The sequence below is a fragment of the Chiloscyllium punctatum genome, chromosome 32 (genome assembly GCF_047496795.1).
Source record: "Chiloscyllium punctatum isolate Juve2018m chromosome 32, sChiPun1.3, whole genome shotgun sequence".
Taxonomy (NCBI): Eukaryota; Metazoa; Chordata; class Chondrichthyes; order Orectolobiformes; family Hemiscylliidae; genus Chiloscyllium; species Chiloscyllium punctatum.
The window spans coordinates 42111594-42133517 of NC_092770.1; the positions used below are offsets into that span (position 1 = coordinate 42111594).

The following is a 21924-nucleotide window of genomic DNA, read 5'->3' on the forward strand; positions in this document are numbered from 1 at the left end:
TTTCCATTTCTATCTCGGGCAACCGACTCAACACGGACATTTACTATAAACTGACCGACTCCCACAGCTACCTAGACTACACCTCCTCCCACCCTGCCCCCTGTAAAAAAAAAAAAAAAAAATGCCATCCCATATTCCCAATTCCTTTGTCTCCGCCGCATCTGCTCCCAGGAGGACCAGTTCCAATACCGTACAACCCAGATGGCAGCCTCCTTCAAAGACCGCAATATCCCCCCAGACATGATCGACGATGCTCTCCACCGCATCTCCTCCACTTCCCGATCCTCCGCCCTTGAACCCCCCCCCTCCAATTGCCACCAGGACAGAACCTCACTGGTCCTCACCTACCACCCCACCAACCTCCATATACATCGTATCTTCCGTCGTCATTTCCGCCACCTCCAAACGGACCCCACCACCAGGGATATATTTCCCTCCCCTTCCCTATCAGAGTTCTGAAAAGACCACTCCCTCCGTGACTCCCTCGTCAGGTCCACACCCCCCACCAACCCAACCTCCACTCCCAGCACCTTCCCCTGCAACCGTAAGAAATGCAAAACTTGCGCCCACACCTCCCCCCTTACTTCCCTCCAAGGCCCCAAGGGATCCTTCCATATCCGCCACAAATTCACCTGCACCTCCATACACGTCATTTATTGCATCCGCTGCACCCGATGTGGCCTCCTCTATATTGGGAAGACAGGCCGCCTACTTGCGGAACGTTTCAGAGAACATCTCTGGGACACCTGGACCAACCAACCAACCCAACCACCCCATGGCTCAACACTTCAACTCCCCCTCCCACTCCACCAAGGACATGCAGGTCCTTCGACTCCTCCATCGCCAGAGCATAGTAACACGACGGTTGGAGAAAGAGCGCCTCATCTTCCGCCTAGGAATCCTCCAACCATAAGGGATGAACTCTGATTTCTCCAGGTTCCTCACTTCCCCTATCCCACCTTGTCTCAGTCAAATCCCTCAAACTCAGCACTGCCTTCCTTACCTGCAATCTTCTTCCTGACCTCTCTGCCCCCACTCCCCACTCCGGCCTATCACCCTCACCTTGACCTCCTTCCACCTATCGCATTTCCAACGCCCCTCCCCCAAGTCCCTCTTCCCTATCTTTTATCTTAACCTGCTGGACACGCTTTCCTCATTCCTGAAGAAGGGCTCATGCCCGAAATGTCGATTCTCCTGCTCCTTGAATGCTGCCTGACCTGTGCTTTTCCAGCAACAATTTTCAGCCCTGCTTCAATAAGCTTACTTCTCTCAAATGACCTTCCAACGTCCTTCTGAACTCATTCATCAGCTCTGCTTGCATACAAATTACTCAATGAAATGCTTACGTTAATCAGAGAATGAAAAACATCTGAATGCAGTGCTGTGCAGAGGTGATGTGGCAAATAGCATCAGGGCAGCTGGATGAACATAAAAGGCTGAAAGTTGGGGATCCTGAAGCGAGTCACTCACCTCCTGTCCACCATCTACAGGGCACAACCCAGGAGTGTGATTGAATACTCCCCACTTGCCTGATGGGTGCAGATTTAATTACACTAAAGAAGCTCGACACCGTCCAGGACAAAGCATCCTTGGCACCACATCCACAAGCATACACACTCTCCATCACTAAGGCTCAGTAGTAGCAGTGTGCGCTATCAACAAGATGCACTGCAGAAATTCACCAAAGATCCTTAGACAGCATGTTCCAAACCCACGACCACCTTCGTCTAGAAGGACAAGGGCAGCAGATACATGAGAACTGCAGCCCCTGCAAATTCTCCTCCAAAACACTCTGCATCCTGTCTTGGAAATATATTTGGCCATTAACATTTGACTTTTTGATGCAAGCTAAATGATAGTTTCTAAGCTTAAAAACGATCTGAATTTTACATATAAGTCAGAGATATACAGCACAGAAACAGATCCTTCGGTCCAACTTGTCTATGCCAACCAGATAGCCTAAATAAATCTAGTCTCATTTGCAAGCATTTGGCATTTATCCTTCTAAACCCTTCCTACCCAGATGCCTTTGAAATGTTGTAATTGTATCAGACTCCACCACTTGCTCTGACAGCTCATTCCATACACACACTGCCCACTGTGTGAAGAAATTGCCCCTTCGGTCCCTTTAAATCTTTCCCATCTCTCCTTATAATTATGTCCTCTAGTTTTGGACTCCCTATAGCCCAAATCCTCTAACCCCAGCAACATCCTTGTAAATCATTTTTTGAACCCTTTCAAATTTCTTAACATCCTTCCTATTTGCAAGGAGACCAGAATTGCACACAGTGTTCCAAAAGTGAACTCAGCAATATCTTATATAGCTGCAACAGGACCTCCCAACTCATATAATCAATGCACTGACCAATAAAGGCAAGTATACCAAACACCTTCACTATCCTATGTACCTGTGACTCCACTTTCAAGAAACTATGAACCTTCACTCCAAGGTCTCTTTGTTCAGCAACACTCCCCAAGACCTTACCATTTTGTGTATAAGTTCTGCCCTATTTAACTTTCCAAAATGCCTTTCCAATATGTAAATACTTTTTAGTCTCAGATATAAAGAGCAGATTATGTTTAGACTGCATTATGTGAGGGTTGTGGACGGTGTGATTCACCCAGGAAAGCACTTCAGCTGGAAAGGGGGTTGGATACACTGACCATTAAGAAATGGGAGACATATTTGGATCATTTAGTCCACACCTTAGTCACAACTATGTTAAAGTGACTGCTAGCATGCAGCTTATGGAGAACACAGGTTAGATAGAGAACAGTGGGACAGAATGCACGTGCTTGCTAACTGAAGGTAGGGTAAAAATAGAGGAATAGTAGAATCCTGACCCTGGGAACTTGGAGCAGGAGTTTGCCCAAATGAAGGAAGTGTGGAAACGTAATATGGTAGTTGTAGATTTAATATTTGAGGAAAATGATAACCACCTCCTAAAGAGAAGTGAGAAGCTTATATTGTGTTTACCTTGTCTAGGGTGACCAACATATTAAACTAACATCAAAGGATATTGGAGCAGGAAGGTACATTGGTTGTATTTATTGGGATCAAAACATAGGAAAGAGTAGGCAAGAAGTTCTGTTCAGAGTGTGGCAAGTAGCACCTCTAGGTTGGTTTATAATCATTACTTGAGCCTTTGTGTAAAATGGTGTTTAAATAGATTAAGGAAATGAACATGCATCTGAGAGTAGTATGTCAAAACAGTTTCTCATTTTATGGGACACTGGCACCAGTATTGGAACAGGAAAGAACTGTTCCCATCAGACAGGTGCCAACTGAAACAGGCTTGGATCAGTGTCCTAGCAGAAAGGATGAAAACAGTGACCACATGTAAACCATAAGGGAGAGTAGAGTAAAACTTGAGATTGTGTGGTGAGCCTGAAATCTGAATGTTGTGAAGTGATTAAACCTGCAAACAGGAGTAGGATACATGAGAAAATATTGAGAACAAATGGACAGATTTGGGCTAATGCCTTAAATTAAAATGTAATCAAATGAATAGAAGCATCAAATTGAATCAATTGCACATGCACATATAATTTCATGGGTAGAACATAGCAGTCATTACTGAATGCTGAATCTCAAATGGTCAAAATTGGAAATTGACTATTCTAGTTATAACAAATATAAAAATGAAAGGGGATGCAACAACGGGGGAGGAATATCCTTAATAATCATAGACTTGCATCTATATGCGTCAATAGAAGAAGCAGGTAGGCAGTGGAGATTGCACTGGTAAAAGGAGAAAACCATTTAAAACTATAGGAGTTGTGAATTGGCCCCTTTTTTTAAAAGTATATCTGTGAAAACGTGACTAAGAGTAAAGTGAACCTGTTACACACCAGACAACTGAGATAATAACATAATACTTTAATGTAAGTTGACGTAACTATTTTGCACAAATGTTTGCAGTTGAGAAATATAGTGCTTTCTTTGGATTGTTTAGCACGGGATCAAGAATGGACTTTGCCAAAATAACAAGCAAATTAAGAGTAATTAAGAAAATGATTGCACTGAGGAGTAAAAATCCCTCAGGCCTGAATACTTGCTTCCCAGAGTTTTAAAGTTGGCAGATGGGGAAAAAAAATTGATGTCTTCATGAAGATCTTCCAAAATTCTGTGCTCAGGAGTCCCGCCCTTCAGTTGGGAACATTTGTATATGTGACTCCACTATTTAGGAAAGGTGAGAGGGGAAATTAGAGAATTACACCAGTTATCCTAATATTCTGCTGCCACAAAATTACTGTAATCTTTGAGTTAAGGATGAGGCCCCAGATGATTCCAGCTCATGGTACCACTGGATGAGTCAGATCCCAAAATTAAACCTGGCCTGAGATTTTATTTTCTTCTCTTGTTGTTTTGTTTAAACATATTCAAATGAAGCAGCAAGTATTCTTTAACAAAAATAAGTTTTTATAAAGTAAGCTATATGCATATATGTAGAAAGATCTTGTCACAAGCATTAAAACAACGTTTCACCATAATTCCCAACACATCCATTGCTGGAGACACAAATCCAAAACAATTATACTTCTTTTGCAACTTTTCATGTTCCTGTTTATCCGACTCCTTCCAATCTCTCTCTTTCTCTCACTCTCACTTGAAATATGAAGAAGATTTTGATTCCTCAACTTGGATGGCGTGAAAGTTTCGCCGCTCTAATGACCTTTACTACTTCAATGCTGTTTCTATCCCAAATTTCTGTGATTTCTATCCCAAATCTTCTGATTTGGTAATTAACTATCATGACACATATGTGGCTGAGTTTCTCCAGCATTTCCTGTGTGACCTTTCAAACTGACTTCGTGGGGTCAAGCCTTGTCTTATATATAAAAAAATTCTAATTCTGCAGTGAACTTTGACCTCCTTTTTAAAGAAACCGATCCAGATAAATCCATAAAACTGGAAATATATTTCTTTTTTCACAATCCTTCAAAGCTGATATCCTCCAAGCAATATTAAATGGAAGCTATTTCTGTTGATTTGGAGAAGCTAGGGCTCTGGGATATCGGCTAAAAGTAAGAGAGAAATCATTTGAGTGAATTTAGGAAACCTGTATGATTGACCTGTTATTTGATTCTGTGATTCTCTTTCTGTGCAGGTTTTTTCCAGTGCAAAATACCCTGCACCTGACAAACTTCAGGATTATGTTTCCATTTTCACTGGAGTCGATGATGCTGCTTTACAGAAATGCCCACGCTATAAGATTCACAGCAAACTGAAACCACTGGATGAAAAGGCAGTGCAGGTATGCGACCATCATAGCCTTGCCATCAGCCCACAGAATTTCCCTTGTGAATTGTGACATTGAATTAAACACATTGATAAGCAGCTGATTTTCTCCGTCAATTTTGTTTTTTTCCGTGATTTTTGATCCTATTGCAAGCTGTATAAATATCAAAAGCTGTTCAAATAGAAATGGCTAAGAAAAAATACTGAAATGCATTTTGGGTTAGCCCACTACAAATATCAATCTATTTGTGCAGTAGGTTATTTATTTACAATGCAAGGTGAATAGGCAAGAAAACTAATTGAACAGTGCATGACACATTCTTCAATCAGCTTCAAGAGTTTTGTCCTTCACGTTCTTTGCATTGGACTTTCCATCCCTTTCCCTGGAAACCACATTTTGCAGCAATGCACAGCCTGTTGTCTTGCTTCTGCTTTATATTTAAACTGAAAATTGTTCTGAAAACATAAGTACTCTACACATCTTGTTGAACAGAAAAGGTAGCAGGTGATCCACACATTGTTACCTTGTGTAGAAAAGTAGTATGCAGAACACATTCTTCATTTCTGCTCCAAGTCTTTATATTTTAACTTGGAAATAACATAGGCATGCAGAGACCATCGTATAAATAATTGAATATGCCTATTTGCTTCTATATTTCCTCTGCTACATTTCTTTGCGCCCCCCCCCCCCCCCCCCCCGACACTTTCAAACACCTAATTATTTCATTTTTGATTATTGACATGGTCCCTGCATCAATCACTAACTGCATTTTCAGATGTTTGTTTCAGTGCTGTCATTACAGCCTTATGATATCCAATATCTAATCTTAGCTGGGATGTCAGTGAGACTTTAATGTGTTAGAGTCAGGGAGGAGAAATCTGGCTAGGTTCTGTTCCTGATCACTGTCTAGTGAACCTCCTTCATTTTGAAAGAACATGTGGACTGATGGTCTGGTATATGTCCTCTGTCACTCTGCTGAAATTAATTGGCAGGACTAACCATGGATGCTGGGCAGATTGCTCATGTGATTCCTTCTTTGCATTCAGAATACATTTCATCTGTCTTGTAAAATATACATCTGGAGTTAAAGATATTTCTATGACAAACATTTCCTAGCTGAGATTTTCAAACTGAACCAGTTGAGATTTTTCTTTTCCTTCAGGAAAAGGCAAAGCATTATCCTGTGTGTCTGAACACCAAGTCACGCGAGGAGAATGAGACGGAAGAAGGATTGGGAAGCCTTCCCCGAAATATCACCTCTATCAGTTCTCTACTACTTTTCAATACCACTGAAAACCCGTAAGTGTCATTAAGAGGAATGAATTTTGTATATTTTTCTTGTTCATATGTAAATTATATATAGACGTACCATTTGCCAGTGTGGTTCTGTTTATGAAGTGAATGTTTATGAAGACATTTACAGAAGATAATGAACTGTAACCTCATACCAACGTTTGTATAATTACATCTTGCAGTTTGTCTGGAAAAATATGTTTTTGTGTTTTCAGATTCTGTATGTGAATTATAAATATCACAGGTTTAAATGTAATATCACCTTTTAATCAAAGGAGAAACATCTCAAACATGTATGCTTTAAACAAAGTAAGTAAATTTTAATTGAAAAAGACTCCGAAACTACTTTTACACTAACACACAGCATCATGAAAGAACGAAATATTTATACTGTAAATTTGATTGAGAAGGCGGTGGAAACCTGGTTTTCATGATGTGAACTTTTGAGTTAACGAACTGGAAAAATATGACAATACTATTAGCAAGTTATAGATGTTAGGGGATCATGACATTTTAAAAAGGAGGAAAATGTGGTCTGTTATGCCTCCCATACTGTAGAATGTTCAAAGCTAATCTTGGTCTTCAAATTCATTTTCCTGCTTACTCCCCATATTCCTTGATTCCCTAATAGATTAAATATATTCAATGATGACAACATCCGTAATGGTCAGGTACTGAATTTCAAAGACTTGCAACCCTTTTAAGTGAAAAAGATCTCTTCTTGATTCGGTCGTGTTTTGGACGAGGTCAGACCCATTTTCAAAACACTTTAAGTAGCCCAGACCATAACATTTTTCTTATTTTAAAGGCAGATGTAAAGTCGATATTCCAGGAGTGATGCAGCTGGGCAAACCACTCTGCTTAGAATCATAGAGGTGTACAGCATGGAAACAGGCCTTTCAGTCAAACTCGTCCATGTTGACCAGATATCCCAACCCAACCTAGACCCATCTGCCAGCACCCGGCCCGTATCCCTCCAAACCCATTCTTTTCATATATCCATCCAGATGCCTTTTTAAATGTTGCAATTGTACTAGCTTCCACCACTTCCTCTGGCAGGTAATTCCATACACTTACCACCCTCTGCGTGAAAAAGTTGCCCCCGAGGTCTCTCTTATATCTTTCCCCTCTAACCCTAAACCTATGCCCTCTAGTTCTGGATTCCCCCACTGCAGGGAAGGGACCTTGTCTATTTACCCGATCCATGCCCCTCACGATTTTATAAATCTCTATAAAGTCATCCCTCTGCCTCCGTTCCATTGAGAACAGCCACAGTCTATTCAACCTCTCCCTGTAGCTCACATCCTCTAACCCTGGCAACATCCTTGTAAATCTTTTCTGAGCCCTTTCAAGTTTCACAACATCTTTCCAATAGGAAGGAGACTAGAATTGCACGCAATATTCCAACAGTGGCCTAACCAATGTCCTGTGCAGCTGCAACATTACCTCCCAACTCCTGTACTCAATACTCTGACCAATAAAGAAAAACATATAGAATGCCTTCTTCACTATCCTATCTACCTGCAACTCCACTTTCAAGGAGCTATGAACCTGCATTCCAAGGTCTCTTTGTTCAGAAACACTCCCTAGAACCTTGCCATTAAGTGTGTAAGTCCTGCTAAGATTTGCTTTCCCAAAATACAGCACCTTGCATTTATCTAAATTAAACTCCATCTGCCACTCTTCAGTCCATTGGCTCATTTGATCAAGATCCCACTGTAATCTGAGGTAACTTTCTTTGCTGTCCACTACACCTCCAATTTTGGTGTCATCTGCAAACTAACTAACAATACCTCTTTTATGCTCACATCCAAATCATTTATATAAATGACGAAAAGTAGAGGAGCCAGCACCAATCCTTGTGGCACTCCTGGTGACAGGCCTCCAGTCTGAAAAACCACCCTCCACCACCACCCTCTGTCTTCTATCTTTGAGTATTCAAATGGCTAATTCTCCCTGTATTCCAGAAGGTCTGACCTTGCTAACCAGTCTCCTATGGGGGATCCTTGTCGAACACCTTATTGAAGTCCATATAGATCACGACCACCACTCTACCCTCCTCAATCCTCTTTGTTACTTCAAAAAAACTCAATCAAGTTTGAGAGACTTGATTGCCCATGCACAATACCATACTGACTGTCCTTAATCAGTCCTTGCCCTTCCAAATACATGTACAGTCTGTCGCCAGGATTCCCTCCAGCAACTTGCCCACCACCGACATCAGGCTCACTAGTCTATAGTTTCCTGGCTTGTCCTTACCATCTTTCTTAAATATTGGTGCCACGTTATCCAACTTCCAGTCTTCTGGCACTTCACCTGTGACTATTGATGATACAAATAATACAAGGGGTCCAGCAATCACTTCCCTAGCTTCCCACAGAAGTCTAGGATACACCTGATCAGGTCCTGGGGAATTATCCACTTTTATGCATTTCAAGATTCCAGCACTTCCTCCTCTGTAATATGGACATTTTTAAAGATGTCGCCATCTATTTCCCTACATTCTATATCTTCCGTGTCCTTTTCCACAGTAAACACAGATGCAAAATACTTGCTTAGTATCTCCCCATCTCCTGTGGCTCCACACAAAGGCCGCCTTGCTGATCTTTGAGGGGCCCTGTTCTCTTCCTAGTTACCTTTTTGTCTTTAATGTATTTGTAAAAATCCTTTGGATTCTCCTTAACTCTATTTGCCAAAGCTATCTCATGTCCCCTCTTGGCCTGTCTGATTTCCCTCTTAAGTATGCACCTACTTCTTTATACTCTTCTAAAGATTCACTCGATCTATCCTGTCTATATCTGAAAAATGCTCCCTTCTTTTTCTTAATCAAACCCTCAATTTCTCTAGTCATCCAGAATTCCTTATACTTACCAGCCTTTCCTTTCACCCTGATAGGAATATACTGTCGCTAGACTCTTGTTATCTCACTTCTGAAGGCTTCCCATTTTCCAGCCCCCTTTACCTGTGAACTATCTGCCCTCGATCAGCTTTTGAAAGTTCTTGCCTAATACTGTCAAAATTAGCTTTCTCCAATTTAGAACTTCAACTGTTAAATCTGGTCTATCCTTTTCCATTAGTATTTTAAAACTAATAGAATTATGGTCGCTGGCCCCAAAGTGCTCCCCCACTGACACCTCAGTCACCTACCCTGCCTTATTTCCCAAGAGTAGGTCAAGTTTTGCGCCTTCTCTAGTAGGTGCATCCACATACTGAATGAGAGAATTTTTCTTGTGCCCACTTAACAAATCCGTCTAAACCCTTGACACTACGGCAGTCCCAGTCTATGTTTGGAAAGTTAAAATCCCCTACCATAACCACCCTATTATTCTTATAGATAACGGAGATCTTCTTTATAAATTTTTTTCTCAATTTCCATCTGACTGAGGGGGTCTATAATACAATCCCAGTAAGGTGATCATCCCTTTCTTATTTCTCAGTTCCACCCAATTAACTTCCCTGTATGTATTTCCGGGAATATCCTCCCTCAGTACAGCTGTAATGCTATCCCTTATCAAAAATGCCACTCCCTGTCCTCTATTGCCTCCCTTTCTGTCCTTCCTATAGCATTTGTATCCTGGTACATTAAACTGCCAGTCCTATCCATCCCTGAGCCACGTTTCTGTAATTGCTATGATATCCCACTCACATGTTCCTAACCATGCCCTGAGTTCATCTGCCTTCCCTGTTAAGCCTCTTGCACTGAAATAAATACTATTTAATTTATCAGTCCGTCCTTGTTCTCTGCTTTGTCCCTGCCTGCCCTGACTGTTTGACTCGTTTCTTTTCTCAACTGTACCAGCTTCTGATCTCTTTCCTCACTATCTCCCTGGGTCCCACTCCCCCACCTTACTAGTTTAAATTCTGCCAAGCAACTCTAGCAAATCTCCTTACCACATTATTGGTCCTTGAAGCAAAACCACATTTCTTTACACAATATGGTTGAAACAGTAACAAAATAAAATAGAATTTAGAATACCTTACAATTTGGAAATCCAAATAACTTGAAATCACAGCTTAACGAAGGAGCTGTTCCAATACCCACAACATCCCAAAAACACACCCCTTGGCAAATGGTAAATTCAAACTCTGATTCTTACAGGCAGGAGAGATTTCATAGAGAAGAGTTTGGCAAGAAACATCTGTTGAAGCGTGGACCTTTTTTTTTCACTGTAGCAACTTCTCTGCTACCAGCAGTTTCTGGCTGCTTGTAAATCAAAATAAAGTAGAAGAAAAAACCTGAACTGGGAGAACTGGCCAGTGCCCCGCCATTGTTTAAAGTAGCCACTTCCGGATATATTGGCACCTCTGCCTTTTAGACGTCTCTTTTGGGGGATAAAAGGACACAATAACCTTGTTAAAGGGGCAGCATCGTCACAGCCCAAACTGTTGGGCACCTTATCCTGAAATCATGCTTGTATTTTAGCTTGCCTACCCAGTGAAATCAATCTCTTCATATCAGCTCCTTTACAGTATTGACTGCCTCAATAAAATCATCTCTTTTTTGAAACACCAAAGAATATGGACCTAGTTTATTGACCTTGTTGTCATAACTGACAAACTTGTCATTCTCCGTATAAATATAGTGATCCTTTACTATTTTGTATCTCGTCAAATATATCATGATGTGGACACCAAAATTTACTCAGTACTTTAGATGTGGTCTCACAAAAACCATACAATTGTAGCAACATTTATTTATTCTTGAACCTGTCACCTTTTCAGTGAAGGCCAATATACCATTTTCTAATTGCTGGCTTTAACGGCATGCTAACCTTTTATGTTCCTGCTAGGCCCCTTGCACAGCCAAGTCTCCATGACATTAACATTTACAAGTTTCACGTCCTTTTTAAAAGAATTGTTTTTCAATTCTTGGGAATAATCTCACGTCTCCCATATTTTACTACATCTGCCAACTTTTTGCCCACTCACTTGACCAATCCTTTAAAATGTCTTTATGTTCTCTAATTGAACTCCCACTCGGCTTTCTGTTATCAGCAAACTTAGATAAATTTCTCTCTGTTCAACTAAATCCTTAATATTAGTTGGATGATTGCATGATCCTTATGGTGCTCTTCTCATACAACCTGTCAACTTGAAAATGTTTGATTTTATGCCTATTCTTTGCTTCCGATATGTTAACCAATCATCTATCCATGCTAATCTATCATCTCTAATTCCGTGAGCACTTATCTTGGGTATTAAACTTGTGTAACATGTTGTCAGATGGATTTGTGAAATATAGATATAGATTAAGTGTTCAAAAAGGTACTGAGACAGGGATAGGCTCATGTTCCCTTTTTAGGGTGAAGTGCAGGAGCAACAAGCCCAAAGAACCCTGTATGTCTAAAAATATTCAAACTGGATTTTTTCTTAAAAAAAGAGGGAGATCTAACATTTTCAAAGAACAATGTTTAACCTTTTCCCCACAGCTATAAGAAGTATGTTCTATTGGATCCATTAGCTGGAGCAGTGACAAAAACTCACACTGCTCTGGAGACTGAAAAAGATGAGAAACCATTTGATGCACCACTTTCTATCACCAAGAGGGAGCAACTTGAACGACAGGTAATTTCGAGAATCGCAGAGCTGAAGTCTGCGTAGGCCATGTTCCATCAACAATACTACATCGTTTTTAAAAAAAGAAATGCATATATAAAATGCTACTGCTGAAGTGTGATGGTGCCAGATTTATATAATTTATAAGTGCATTTAATATTGCATTTAGATGATTAAGTTCTGGAAAGCACTGGTGTGTGCATGGGTGTGATGAAGGCAGGTTCAATTAAAGCATTCAAAAGGAAATAGTTAACTGATTAATGAAAAATGGGCATATCTGGAGAGGCCAAATACAATCCATTCTCAAGAGAGATCACAGTCACTTTGTTATTGGGTTAAACTAAAGTTCAATCACTAAGTTTTGGAACTTGAGCCAAGTCAGTTTGCCTCCCTTGTTGAGTTTTGATGTGTCAAACATTGGTTGAATCAATCTGAAAGAAAATGCAATTACTGCGGTTATGATCTACTATAAAAGCTAATGAGAACCAAGTGATGCATTTTGTTATCAAATTCACTGTAGGCTGACTCAAACTAAAGAGAAGATATTTGCAATAGCTGTTTATTTTGAGCTGTTTTGTATTGACGTATTGCCATCTTTTGGTTTTTCAGACAACTGAAAATTATTTCTATGTGCCAGACCTGGGACAGGTGCCAGAGATTGATGTCCCATCCTATCTGCCAGATCTACCTGGCATTGCTGATGACCTCATGTATAGTGCGGATCTGGGTCCGGGTATCGCACCCTCTGCACCAGGAAGTAATATGCCTGAACTGCCCAGTTTCAACACAGAACCTGCTTATGCAAATGGACCAGGTACTGTAAGACAATGTACAAACTATTTGGCGGTTTGTAGAAGTAGCCACTGAGCTCTGCACCCTCCTCCTCATTCCCTTGCAACTGTTTCCATCCTTGTCTCATCACGCCACCATCTGCACCCTCCTCTTCTCTTCCCCCCCCCCCCCCCCCCCCCAACTCCTCCACCTTTCCTGCCATGCTCAGTACATATGGCCTACACTGGTTTAATATGCAATGAAACCGCTTTAAAGCATGGGGTATTGTGGGAGGGAAGATGAGGGCCAGGGAAGGTATGTTTGATGTTACCAAATATAACTTGTTTAATGTAGGCCTACATTGTAAAAGGGTTTGGCCAACATTAATGTCACATCTTTAGTCACCAAACATTTGGAAGTAGCTTTATGTCGTAATGTATCTCCATTGGGACAATAATTTGTCAGTTGCAGACAAGTAGCCATCGTGTCATCAAGCATTTATTTCAGTAGTTATTCTGGAAATTCCACAAAGTCTTAACTTTGCTGTTCATGTGTCTTTCAGATCAACAGAATACAAATCTACCACTGCCGCCTGTTGGATTTAGTACTCTAGAACTGCTGACACCAGTTAGTGCTCCTCCTCCTCCACCCCCCCCACCACCTCCACCTCCACCTCCACCTCAGTCATCTCTGCAAACTGATGTTGCTAATAGTCAACCACCAGGTTTGTTTGTTTGTTTATTAATGTATCTCCTCCATCATATGTTCTGAATTTTGTGCTAGTCACTATGGACTCTTAAGTTATAGTTTCTGTGCACAAAATTTAAAGTTTCCAGTCCACGATTACATATCATCAGAACAGTTTCTGTGCAAATGCTTCCTGACCTGCTGAATATTCCAACTTTTTTTGTTTTTGTCAGGTTTTCAGCATTTGCACGTTTTTGCTTTTGCATAAATTTGATTCATTAGTCTCTCGTGACAGGAATACTTGGAATAATTAAACATCAACTGCACTGGTTCACACAGCTAGTGGTATTTTCCTATAGATCTCTTCTACCATCAGCAGGATTGTCCCGGGACTGCAGGTCGTTGCTGGGGTGGGATGTGAGGTTTGTGGTCCACATGTACAACTCTGAATATATTCTGAGCTGCTGTGATCTCTTTTTAAAATGCCCTTAATCTCATGAATGTAAAGGGGCAGTAACATTTCTGACAAAATAGCTTTTCTAATGTATTGCCCAGCCACCTCCACAAGTTGTATTTTTAACAAAACTTTCGATGGAATGTCTGGCTTTTATTAAAATGATTCTTCGTTGATATAGGAATTCCATTTAAGGTTCAGATTAAGTGGGCAAACACTTGGCAAATGGAATTCTAATATGGGAAAATATTAGGTCATACACTTTGGCAGGAAGAATAACAACTAAATATTATTTAAGTAGAGAGAAACTGCAGGAAGTGACAACACAGGAATTTGAAGATCTTAGTGCACGAATCACGAAAAGCTATCGTCCTAGTTCAGTAGGTAATGGGAAGGCACATGGATTGTTGGCATTTACTTCAAAAGAAATGGAGCATAAAAACAAATCTTTCTAAAACTTTACAAAGCACTATAAAACCATGCCTAGAAAACTGACTAGTTATAGTTCCTATATCTAAGGAAAAAGATATACTGGCATTGGAGGCAGTTCAAAGAATGTTCACTAGGTTGATTCCAGGTATGGAGGGATTTTCTGATGAGGCATTGTTGTATAGGTTGGACATGTACTGATTGGTGTTAAAAGAATGAGAGTGACCTCATTGAAATATATAAGAGCCTTAAGAGGTTTGAAAGGGATAAATGTGGAAATGTTTCCCCATCTGGGAGATTATAAGGTCAAAGGACATAACCTCAGAGTAAGGGGGTTATGTATTTAAGACAAATGAGGAATTCTTTTGAGGATAATGGAATCTGTGGAATTCCTTATTGCAGAAGGCTGTCGAGGCTAGGTGACTGAGAATATTCAAGACTGAGTTGGATTTTTAATCAGTAAGGGAATTGAGAGGTGTGAGGTAAAGGCAGGAAAAATAGAAAATGATCAGATTTTTAATTTTCTGTCTGACTAATTTCCCTTTCCAAGGGTGTGGCATTCCCACCTTCTGGAAAGCAGCCAAATGGCCTGCTCCACCTTTTTCAGAGGGCACTTTAAAAATCAGCAACATTTCTGTGGATCTGGAGTCACACACAAGCCAAAATTACCTTCCTAAAGGACAGTGGTGAATTGCATAGACCTTTTATGACAATCTGGTTTAGTGGTTAACATTACTGATAGTTTTTATTTAATCTCAGATTTTATTTGTTGTTGCATTTAAAATTCCCAACTGCTGTTGTGGGATTTGAACTTGTCCATTGTTGCATAATGGCTTCTGCTGCCATAGTCCTGGAATGTGTTGATTATGAAATCATTAGCCACATAGGTGATTTCAAAAAAGTTATTGATTGGATGTGAAGTGCTTTCTGATACCATTGAGACATGGGTAACAAAATACAACTGCAACCAGGATGTAAGACTAACATGTTTTTATGGCTACTTAATTAAAGAGGAAACATTTGCAGACGTACAGGACTAAGGGAGGATTGTACCAACAGGTTCATGGTTCTTGCAGAGACACAACGGAGACATGATGAATCAAAAGGTTTCATCCTGTTCTGTAACCATTCTGTGATTGTGTCTGCCATGTTTCCTTCCATGGAAGACTGTTTTTGTTCTCTGCAAAGTTCAATTATACTCATAAAATTTCTCTTCGAAATGAATGGAACTCTAATTGTGAAAAAGTTTTATTGATGTCTACTTTCATAAATTGTCCCTCAGAAGGTGGCTGTGTTCATGGAGCACCACAAGAAGTTGTGAAACCCTCAAATGGAAGAGCCAGTCTGCTGGAATCAATCCGTCAGGCTGGAGGAATCGGGAAAGCCAAACTGCGGAATGCGAAGACCATTAAAATGGAAAAGAAGAAACAGAAAGAACAGGAACAAGGTATTCTCTATTTAATGCCCCTTCTTTGTTTCAGAAGGTATATAAAACTGTTTTACATTTAAATGCTGTTATGAAGTTATTGAAGGGGTTGAGTGGTGATATTGATTTTTCACTTTCCCAGATACTGGGTTACAATAAAATCCTTTGTGTAATCTTTACCTGAATTATCTACCTGCGAAAGAGACAGCTTTTATCCTTTGAGGTTCAAGAACACTAAGTTGATGAAAATCCTTGCTGTCAATAGAAAAATAGAGTAGGAGTAAGCCATTTGGTCCATCACGCTTGCTGCACTGTTGTGTGATTTGTGGTTGATCCTGAATCTCAACACCATACTCCCATTTTCTTCCCCTCCTTCTAGAACCCCACTCCTCCATGATCATCCCCACCACTCCCCCATCCAGTCAGTGCAGCCGTGTCAGAATTTTTACTCTTCATTGGATCTCTTATCATTCATTTAACACAACAAAGAGCAGTTCACTCAACCCAATCTTGTAAATAATACGCACATTCCAGGATTCAATCTGGTTAACCTTCACTGCACTCATTCTATGATAAGTGTATATTTCAGTTTGAGAAACGGTTTTATCCACGCGCAGGTAAAATATCTTGCCAGATGCGTGTGCAATTATAATGAAAGTCATCGACGTGAAACATTAATCCAGACAGACTTATTTACTCTGCTATGTATTTCCATGTTTTTGTATTCTTATCGCATGTTTGGAGCTTCCTATTACTACAAATGGCAATGATTGCAAATTCTCAGTTGTTTTGAATCAAAATAGCAGAATTAGTTGACTTTTGTGTTTTTTTTATTTTCCTTGATTCTACTGTCAGTTTGTTAATTGGAAGATAAATAGAAATTTACATGTGTAATGTATTCTCTTTCTTGATGCGACTAAACAGTGGAAGAAGTAGAAGCCTTATTGATCTTGACCTGTATTGTGTTCCAGGTGGAACAATGAAAGGAGGTGGGGATCTGATGTCTGATCTCTTCAACAAGCTCGCAATGAGGAGAAAAGGTACAAACACAGTGCTGATACATGCAGTTATTGTATGGTCTACATTATCTAAAAAAGATTGCACTTCTTGATGCTATTTTTTGTTTCTTGAACTTTGTGCCTCTTTAATGAAGGATAAAGGTAACTTTCACTTTCAATTTGTCCTAATCAGGTGATTAGGTCTTCATTATACTAATATTTCCAGAGTGGCTGTTCTTGTCAGACCAACTATTTTTTGTACCAACCTATTTCCTGATTTATTAACCAACTTGTGTGTCGGGGATGCAAAGTTTGAGGAAAATTGCATCAGGCTGGGCCTGTTTCTAATGGAGTTTAGAAGAACGGGAGATAATATTATTGAAACTCTTAATTCTGAGAGGATTTTCTGGGCAGATTATGAAAGGATGTTGTCCCTTTTTATGGGAGAGACTGATCTTATTCATAAACAGTACCACCCAATTCCAATGAGGTGAACTTTTTCCTGCAAGGGTTATGGACCCTAAAACTTTGAAACTTGGGAAGTGTTCCCAGAGACTGGTGAGGCAGAGATTCTTGGCTAACTGGGGAATCAATGGATATTGGGTAGGCAGCAATGTGCAGAGTTGAGGCCATAATCAGATCAGTATGGTCTTATTTTCTTGGTCTACTCCTGTTCCTAATTCACACATTCCTTTGCTATTATAGTTTCTGATGCCTGTTATCATTCTGTATATCTGACTAGAGTTACAAGTTGTTCATCTGATTCACAGGTATTTCTGGTAAAGGTCCTCAAGGTGAAGGAGGCAGTGGTGGAGCAGTTGCTGGTAGTGATCCTGTACCAGGTGGAGCTTTTGCCAGAATGTCTGATGCCATTCCTCCCCTCCCACCTCCACAACAGCAAACTACTGAAGATGAGGACGAATGGGATGCGTGAAATTTGTTGCTTGATTGTCGAAGCTGCCTGTGTTAGGTATCTGGTCCCTGTGAAACATTGAAGTTTTCATTTAGTTGTGTTAAGTTTCTGTCAATTCAGCTTGAGCTGAGAAATCTTGAGACAGAGGGCAGAAGTTTGTTTGTACATGAATTCCTTTTTTCCCAGTTTGTCTATGAAATGGGAATTGAACAGTCTTGTACATGTGAACACAATTACCAGGGCTTCTCAATTTCCTGGCAATCCGGTTAGCTAATTTGGCTAGCCAAAGACCTTGGCAATTAAGCAGTAGAATTTCCTTCATAACATTATTTCATATTCTTTCAATGACCTCTGTTTCAACAGAAACACCAATGTTAATTAGGCAAGAGTGTACTGATGCTGTAAACTGAACAGCAATGCAAAATCCCCTGAATAAAAGCACCATTATTGGCTATTGTTTTATGCAAATATGCTCTAATATTTAATATTTTAATAATCCAGTTTAAAAGATTAGAAATGTATAGCTCTGGTATGACCATATATTTTTGTTTGGCCGGTTTGTTTCCGGGTTTTCTCTAGCGTTATTTATCCACATAATCAGGTGACAGTGGCCCACATTTCCTTGAATGAGTTGCGGAAAGAAGTCAGCATGTTTCACAAAAATAAAACAACAGCAGATGCTGGAGATCTGCAACAAAAACAAATTGATGAAACATTAACTATTTCTCCCTGCAGATGCTGCCAGGCCTGCTGAGTTTCTTCAAGTCCAATAACTCTTCTTCAGAACTCTGATCATCAGTTCTGATGTGTCTACAGACTCAATGTTAACTGTTTTCTCCTCACAGATTTTGCCAGATCTGCTGACTTCCTCCAATTTGTTTATGTATGTTTCACAACTCAGATGCTATAGTCTACAGCATTCCTTGAGGGGCTATTAATTATTATCCAGAATCAGCAATGTTTAGAGTTTAGCAAAATGATGAAATAGTGTATATAATTCAAGTTCAAATTAACAATAATTGAAGCTTAGTAATATCTGTAGAACACTTGAACAGTTATAGCAGACCAATGAAGTTTAATCTTATTGAATAGAAGAGAAAAATTGAAATATGAATGGCTGTTACATTTGTCTGGTAATACAATTAATTTGCATAACAATTCTCTGCTTAAGTTTAAAGTGTGACATTGGAGTATCCCTGTTGCATAAGTCTTGTTGAATTGGAATGAAGAGCATGTTAGGAAAAATCCAATCTATTGTCTAAATGAATTGTTTAATCTGAGCAAAATCAATATAGAATTATCAAATTTGCATTTTATGTATAGCCAAAATGTTTCCTTTGCAATTTTTTTGTATCAACAGATTATTTGCAAATTGGCCATCATGTGCAGTGAAGGTTGTTTGCAGTACGTTATCAGATTGTGTACAGTGAGGAAAATCTATTTTAATGCAAACAGTCCTGGAAACATTGAAGATTTTTGAGAACAGTTTGGCTCCAACCATGTGTCAGCGCACGAGAAAATTTCCATTGTAGCACTTGCATTGAAATTATTTGATAACCTACATCAGTCCTAAACCAAAATTACTTCAACTGTTGGATTTTTGGAGACAGCTCTGATGATGAAAAACCCTTAGATAAATTTTAACACAGCTCATCACATTGGAATGTATCCAATCTACCTGTTATTAAGAGCTTCCACTGGATGTTGGGAAAGGCCACAGGAGTCATGAAAGTAACATCATGCCCAATCTACATTGCGGTGGCTTCATTGCACAAGTATTAAATCAGTTGCACTTTACTATTTGAACAGGAAGCTGATCAAAGTGACTGTGGGGAAAAGCTAATATCATGTCCTAAACTGTGTAGATTATTTGTGAATCAAAATAAATGCTTTCACTAGTTCCTGTGTTGAGTGGAGTTTTATCTTTAACTACTATTGTAACTTAGGACAGATGTCATAGGACAAACATTTTTAAAATTTGCTTTCATAGTTCCTATCCTACAGACTCCCTGGCATGGCGGGAGTCATGAACTATGCGATCTGCCTGGTTTGCTCGCAAGACCAAGTTTTTCACTGTGCCTCGGTACATTTGACAATAAATTCAATTCAATGGCATCAGACTTTATGCTGTTTCACGTGCCTATTTGCTGCTTCTCCAATTCAGACACATGCTCTCTCCTGATTTATTGCTGATAGATTCACTGGAGAGATGTGGCATCTGATTAGCAGAGTAGTTCCCCTCAAGGTCCTGCAGTCATATATTTGATACAGCAGTGTGTGGGCCACACAGATCTTCCCAGTTAGCATTATGGCCTTCAGGCCACCTGCTAGGCAAGTTGGAGTTCCCTAGAAACATCCAAACCAGTTAATGTGAAATATGTAGCATTACTCTGCAGCCATGTTAAAATGCCAATGAAATTCACACTCCAATATTACTTACCATTGTATAATCTTGGTTTGTTCAGACATACTACTTGCATAGTGGTAAAGCTAGGTGACATCCTCAGTGCTTGGGAGCCTCCTGTGAAGTGCTTCTGTGATGTTTCCTCCAGCATTTATAGTGGTTTGTCTCTGCCACTTCCAGTTGCCAGTTCCAGCTGTCCGCTGCAGTGGCTGGTATATTGGCCCAATATATTGTGCAGCAACTGTTCAACAGTCCCTAGGACCTTACCATTAAATGTATAATTCCTGCTAAGATTTGCTTTCCCAAAATGCAGCACCTCACATTTATCTGAATTAAACTCCATCTGCCACTTCTCAGGCCATTGGCCCAGCTGATCAAGATCCCGTTGTAATCAGAGGTAACCTTCTTTGCTGTCCACTACACCACCAATTTTGGTGTCATCAACAAACTTACTAACTATACCTCTTATGCTCGCATCCAAATCATTTATATAAATAATGAAAAGTAGTGGACCCAGCACCTATCCTTGTGGCACTCCACTGGTCAGTCTGAAAAACAACCCTCCACCACCACCACCCTCTGTCTACCTTTGAGCCGATTCTGTATCCAAATGGCTAGTTCTCCCTATAATTCACAAGATCGAATCTTACTCACTACTCTCCCAGAGGGAGCCTTGTTGAACCATCTACCACTCTGCCCTTGTCAAGCCTTGTATGGTGAGTTGATGTTCATGGAGCCTGGTGGCTAGTTTCCTGCCTCTTTGTCCAATGCAGGTGTTTGTTACAGTTCTTGCAAGGTATTTTTGTAAATGACAAGTTTTGCTTGTCTGTATAAGGTCTTTCAAGTTCATTAGCTGCTGTTTTAGTGTTTGGTACCATGGTAGGCCACAAACCCACCAAAGGGTCCGAGATGTCTTTGATGTAAGGGAGAGTGGTTCGGGTTTCTGGACATGTTTTGTCTGCTTGTGTAAGTTTGTTGCTCAAATCAGTGAACTGTGTTAATTAGGTACCTGTTCTTTTCAAATACACGGTATAGCTGTTTTTCCTCTGGTCTGTGTAGTTCTTCTATACTGCAGTGTGGGAAGGCTCATTATTTCAATGTTCTAATGCAGCTTGGTTTGTGGATGTTGGGATGATTGCTTCTGTAGTTTAATATTTGGTCCATGTGTTTTCATGTATACACTGGTTTGAAGTTCCCTATTGACTGTTCATTCTAATGCGACATCTAGGAATGGCAGTTTGTTGTTATTTTCCTCCTCTAGTGAATTTTATGCCAGTAAAGGATATTATTGATGGTCTTGAAGGTTTCCTCTAATTTGTTTAGTGATGAGAAAAGGTGTCATCCACATAGTGGACCCAACATTTGGGTTGCTTGGTTGGTAGAGCGGTTTGTTTGAGTCTCTGCCTTACTACCTCTGCTAATAACCCTGATATCGTAGATCCCATGGGTGTTCCGTTGGTTTGTCTGGAGGTTTTGTTGAAGGTAAAGTGGGTGGTAAGGCATAGGTCCACTAGCTTAACAACACCAACTTCATCAGCAAGGATAGTAATGTTTGGTGTATGTGTCTTTGGTTCTTATAATAATGTAGTCAGTGTTTCCTTGGCTAAATTGATGTTGATGGATGTGAACAGGACTGTGACATCCATTCCACCCAAGAATTCCTGAAGACCAAAGATAGCAAGATAGAAGAGGATGAAATAATGGTCTCCTTTGACGTAACAGCCCTGTTCACATCCATCAACATCAACCT

The 21924-nt window shown here is 40.1% G+C and overlaps 1 protein-coding gene across 3 annotated transcripts in view; it reads left to right on the forward strand.

The window, feature by feature from the left end:
- wash1 (WAS protein family homolog 1) overlaps nucleotides 1-19671 on the forward strand; it is a 30908-nt gene extending 11237 nt beyond the window's left edge. For 2 of the 3 annotated variants that reach the window (XM_072552169.1, XM_072552171.1), the window contains exons 4-11: nucleotides 5112-5258; nucleotides 6406-6542; nucleotides 11966-12101; nucleotides 12702-12906; nucleotides 13426-13587; nucleotides 15716-15880; nucleotides 16831-16899; nucleotides 17628-19671. In XM_072552169.1, the coding sequence (XP_072408270.1) occupies nucleotides 5112-5258; nucleotides 6406-6542; nucleotides 11966-12101; nucleotides 12702-12906; nucleotides 13426-13587; nucleotides 15716-15880; nucleotides 16831-16899; nucleotides 17628-17791 (1185 nt within the window). In that variant the 3' untranslated portion in view covers nucleotides 17792-19671. The remainder of the gene's footprint in view (nucleotides 1-5111; nucleotides 5259-6405; nucleotides 6543-11965; nucleotides 12102-12701; nucleotides 12907-13425; nucleotides 13588-15715; nucleotides 15881-16830; nucleotides 16900-17627) is intronic. The other variant, XM_072552170.1, reaches the window with a different exon arrangement.
- Nucleotides 19672-21924: the final 2253 nt, after the last annotated feature.